The sequence below is a fragment of the Tiliqua scincoides genome, chromosome 5, assembly GCF_035046505.1.
Source record: "Tiliqua scincoides isolate rTilSci1 chromosome 5, rTilSci1.hap2, whole genome shotgun sequence".
Lineage (NCBI taxonomy): Eukaryota > Metazoa > Chordata > Lepidosauria > Squamata > Scincidae > Tiliqua > Tiliqua scincoides.
Genome location: NC_089825.1, coordinates 141,009,530 through 141,014,898, shown reverse-complemented (window position 1 = coordinate 141,014,898; position 5,369 = coordinate 141,009,530). Strand labels below are relative to the sequence as shown.

The 5,369-nt window shown below is 45.6% G+C and overlaps 1 protein-coding gene across 1 annotated transcript; it reads right to left on the bottom strand.

Moving 5' to 3' along the window:
• Positions 1–1,087: 1,087 nt before the first annotated feature.
• LOC136653957 (olfactory receptor 4Q3-like) lies at positions 1,088–2,026 on the bottom strand. The gene has a single exon (XM_066630820.1). The coding sequence runs from the start codon at positions 2,024–2,026 to the stop codon at positions 1,088–1,090; it is 939 nt and encodes a 312-aa protein (XP_066486917.1).
• Between the last annotated feature and the right edge of the window lie 3,343 nt (positions 2,027–5,369).

The window sequence follows — 5,369 nt, the reverse complement described above, 5'->3', positions numbered from 1 at the left end:
GCTTTCCCCAGGGGAAAGAAGCAAAAGTCCCCTACCCCTGAGGAGACCTCCAGTATCCCTGGCAGTGCCGCTAGATGCAATGGTAACCGTTTTCATGCCGCTGCATCTGGTGGCACTGCTGGGAATAGGACTGGGCTGCCTGTCCAGTGGTAGTGGGAACAGGGCAAGATGAGGAGAGGAGAGAACGCAATGGGGGAGAGATCGGGTGGAGATGGAGAGTAGACTGAATCCAGGAAGGGAGAAGCATCAGCAGCAGAAGGTGCCATTGGACAACCATAGTACGCTGGTGCATGGAGTCAGTTGCTCACTGCTTGCAACAATGGCTAGGGCATGTGCTCCTGCATGCCGCCTGTTTCAACAGCCAGAAAATGCCTGGTGCTGCCAAAACACTTGTTCCAGTGGTACTCGGATAGCATTGGAGCTTTAGTGTGCTTGTCTCCTTGATATGATGCAGTTGTTTAAAAAAAAATAAGCCAGCAGTTTTTCTTGCATCGTAGAAGATTCAAAACTGCATCTCCCTCTGCAATTCACAATCCTTGTACTACCAGAGCCTCCCTGCTTCTCAAGCTGCCTGAACCTGTCTGACCGCGCACAAAGACACACAAGGAAACAGAGTGAGGACATGCAGAACAGTCTTGACATTGGATCTGACTTTGTCATCCAATGGTTTGAGTGACTTGTATTTCTCTGGGAGAGCACAGGCGGCCCAATCCTAAGCCCAAACCATTGGGCTGGCGTGAAATCAAGAGCCCATGTCAAGCCACAAGGCCCTACATGGAGTTCAGGATCCGGTGGAGCTCAGGTCCACCGGTCTCACCCTCCTTCTGCCCCACTGCCTCCCCCAGCATGCCTCTTCCCCACGCTATGCCCACTCTCTTCCCACCTCCACTCACCAGGGAATGCCTCCTCCGCTCCTCCCCTGACACCCTCAGCTTTCTCTACCGCCCAGTAGCTTGGATATTGCATCCAAGATATAGGGCCATATAATAGACTGAAGTTGCTTGGAGGAAGCAGGTTGTTTGCAGCCCTTGTGACAGTGAATCTCATATAAACAATTGATTAGGCAAGATAGGGAAGTTCCACACTTCTACTCCTGTCCAGGCAGCACAAGATGTTTGCACTTGTTTTTCAACTTCCTCATGGCTTCCTTCATCTCTTCATTCCTCAGAGTATAGATGAGGGGATTGAGGGCAGGCGTGACCACCAGGTAGAACACAGCGGCCATCTTGTCCACCTCAGAGCTGGAGGAGGGCTTTGTATACACAAAAACAATGGGCCCGTAGAAGAGGCCAACCACCATCAGGTGGGAGCCACAGGTGGATAGAGCCTTACTACCATCCTTCCCAAAACGGCCACAGAGGGTGGCCAGGATGGTGGCATATGAAATGAGTAAGGTCACAAAGCAGGGCAGAATGATCACACTGTCGCTGAGAACCAGGAGTATCTCACTAACATAGATCTCTGCACAGGCCAGCTTGATTACCTGTGGGATGTCACAAAAGAAATTGTCCAGATCATTTGGTCCACAATATGGTAACTGGGCTACAACTACTGTCTGGAAAATAGCATGGATAAGAGTTGCTGTCCAGCAAAATATGATGAGACTGTGACAGCGCTGCCTGTCCATGATGGTCATGTACCTCAATGGGTGGCAGATGGCCACGAAACGATCATAAGCCATGACAGTCAGGAGGAACATTTCTGTACCTCCAATGAGGTGGATAACAAATATCTGAACCATGCAGCCTTCATAAGAAATGGAACCACCATTACTCAATAAGTCATTCACTAGTTTCGGGGCAGCCACTGAGCCCAAGGTCATGTCAAGGAGGGACAGATTGGCCAGAAAGAAATACATGGGGCACTGAAAGAGCTTGGGCTCTGAATGCACCGTCACCATGATTAGCAAGTTTCCCACAAGGATGGTTGTATAGCAGGTCAAGACCAAAGTTAAAAGGAAGAGCTGGGTAACGTATGATCCGGGGAAGTCCAGGAAGATGAACTCTGTCACAGTGGACCCATTCATCTCGATGGCTGGTTCTAGTGGGAGAAACAAATGGGATGTTATTATCCCTCCAGGTAATGCCTGTCTCATAGGCTTTGCATGCAGAAGTTCCCAATTTCCATCCTACCATTGCCAGTTAAAAAGCCCTCAAGTTGCTTTGTTACTGGGCCATTGTGAGGGAGTAGCCAGAGTGCTAAGTTGGGAGGGGGGCATCAGTTTTTTTGGAAGAGTATAGATGGTATAAATGTTGGCTTCTACCAGCTGGGGATGATAATCCCTACCTTAGGGGCTTGTGAGTTCCACTGTCCTACTTGGGCTGAACTCTTTAGTGGATTCTCTTTCTTATTGTTTCTGCCTTTGTTACAGGGGCTGCAGTTCCATCCCTTTGTTTATCCTATCCTATACACAGTTATCTGGGTGTAAGTCCCACTGAATGCAATGGTACTTACTTCTGAGTAGACATGCACAGGGTTGTGCTGTCAAGCTCTCAGCTAGTCAGTTTTCCTTATGTGGGGCTGCAATAATCTCTCAGATCTTACTTAGCCAGGGAGACGACTGGGTGACACTGAAGGGGAAAGGGGGAACCTGTGTGCTGCCTGGTTTCCTTGGAGAAAGAATGGGATATGGATGAAATAATGTCACACATACCATGACTCTGAGTACATTAAGCAGCTTCATAGCTCCACAAGGATTTCTACCTCTTCTCCTCATTATGAGTGATCTGAAGGAAGATAAAAATGTGAATTTAGGCAGTGTCCTACCAGTGTTCTACCTCAAAACTACTCAATTCAAGGAATAGCCATCCCATGTAATTTAATTTTACTTCAGTCTAAGATACTCTTTGATTATTTTCAGTAAGATGTTTGTATTTAGAGCAATTCTTTGCTTTCCATACAAATCTTGTCTTATGAAGGTATTGAAAGGAAATTCAAATGGAAATATTATTATTATTATTATTATTATTATTATTAATAATAATAATAATAATACTGGTATTTATATACCGCCTTTCTGGTTATCGGATTACTCCTCAGACTTTATTTAAGGCACTTCACATAGGCAGGCTAAACCCCTGAGGGGATTTTTACAATCACAGAAAGGTTCTGTCATTCAAGAACCGCACAACATTTGAGATGGATCTTTCATGGTCTGTTATCAGTTCTGGCCCCCAGTTGCCTCCCACACTGGCTGACAAGCAGCTCCTTCATCTCTCGCTTGAAGGGCAGCCAAGACGCTTCTTCACTCACACCAAAAAAGGGGTGGAATAACTCAGCTTAGCTTGTCAGCTGCTTCGCCATTCACGGAGCTGCCGGTGGCCTCGAGGGGGCCTCGAACTAGCAATCTCGAACTGGGGAAGATGGTAACTAGAGGCTCTACCCTCTAGACCAGACCTCCTGCCCAATAGGATCATGTTTCATGGGATCTTCTCTTATTTTTCAATGTAGGAGAATGACATTGTTATAGGAAAATACAGAATTGGCTGCTTGCTTTTTCCGTTAAGGTAGAGAGAGCACAATAAGCCTTTTTGTAAGAAACTATGAGGGTAACACATTGTGGTTGCAATCCTAACCACACTTTCCTGAGAGTAAGCCCCATTGGACAAAAAAGGACATACTTCTGAGTAGACCTGGTTAGGATTGTGCCCTGTGTCTCTTATGCTTAGAGACAGGACTAACACATCTTTAGACACAAGCTGGGGCCAGGTTTCTCAAATACTGGCTCAGAGTTTGTTATGAAGCTGATTGGGTACCCCTACCTAAAGCTATTATCTCAGACACAGTGCAAACAGTGCAAACTCGCTTTATTTTTTCCTAAAATCCAGTCCATGGGTCTCCCTGCTGACATCTTGGGTGCTGGATGTTTCAGTAGAGCAGCTAATATTCTTCTGACCAGAGTATTTGACATAAAAGCCAGGTGTTATTTGCCAAGGCATCAAAGGTGTGTTCACCTTTGTACCTACAACTACCACTGACTTCCTCCTGCAAGCCAAGGTATCTGTATTGAATTGAAAACCCTCAAGCGCATTGGGCTTTAAAGATCACAAGAAATCTTACAATCTAACATTTTAAAAGCCCATTTTAATGGCTCTATAGATAGCAGTAAAGACTGTTTGTGTAGATGTAATAAGGGAGCTGCTAAGAACTTACATTCTTTTACATTATCTTCTATATGAAGATCATTGAAAGACTAACCTGTATCCTTATTTACCATTGCATTTTTGGAACTTGGATGAAGACAGTAACCGTCTGCTCTTAGCCTCAGAAGGCCAGGACTTTGTCAGACGGATCACTGCTTGTCTTCTGTCAGTTATCCAATGATGCCAAACACTATTTACTGCTTCCCCCAAATTATAAGGATTTACTCTCTCTGTAGTAACTACTCAGAAAGCAAGGAATGTAAGTGCTAACTAATTTGATTGTCACTCTATTCTTGTTGTCTTTAGTTTATTATTTGTTGTTGTGTATTTGTTTGCTGTTAATTATGTGTTTATGCCAATAATGTTTTTACATACATACATACAGAACAAAATACAGTACTCCGAGTTAATATTCTGAGGGCCCAATTCAATACAAACTTCCAGTGCCAATGGGGCATGTGCTGCATCCTGTGTTGGGGAGACAGTCATAGAGGCCTCCTCAGAAGAAACAAAGTGGAATACCTTCACATTTTAATGGTTACTGAGGGTGCAATCCTAGGAGTGACTTGAGGTGAAACAGGCCACCTGCACCAGATCCCTAGTGTCACAAACATGTCATAAGGCATATTTGCCCCTACTCAGGAGTCAGCTGGGCTGGTGTGGAGGCCCACAGTGACTCAGCAGAGCTGGGTCCAGCCCTTGCACTGGCTAGACAGGGAAGGTTTGTGCTGAGCAGTGCAGAGGAGGGGGGATGTTCTAGGGGGGCAATTTTGGGTGGGGTATGGTGAAACAAGAGGAGGATCAGGCCCATGGAGGGCGAGCTTGGTGGTGGCAGCATGCACCAAATCCTAACTCCAATTCTTGGGCCAGGCATCCTTACACAGGCTGCTTGGATTTGCAGCAGCTAAACAGCTGGCACAGGTTCAAGTAGCCCCATAGGGCAGACTGGACTAAACATGGGATAAAGCGAAAAACATCCCCTTGCTCCAAGCAGCCTCCTAACCTGCAGTGAATACAGCACAGACACAGGCTAGTTTGGGCTGCCCATACTATATTTTGCACTGGTTGCTATATGTTGTATCCTGTGTCAGGATTCCTTTTTCTGTGTTGCCATGAAAAATTGATCTTGTGTGTAGCAGAATCTTTTGGAGTGATACTTTGTATCTAATACAGTTGTAACTACACACTGATATTAGTAACGAAAAAGAAACTCTTTCCTCTATAACT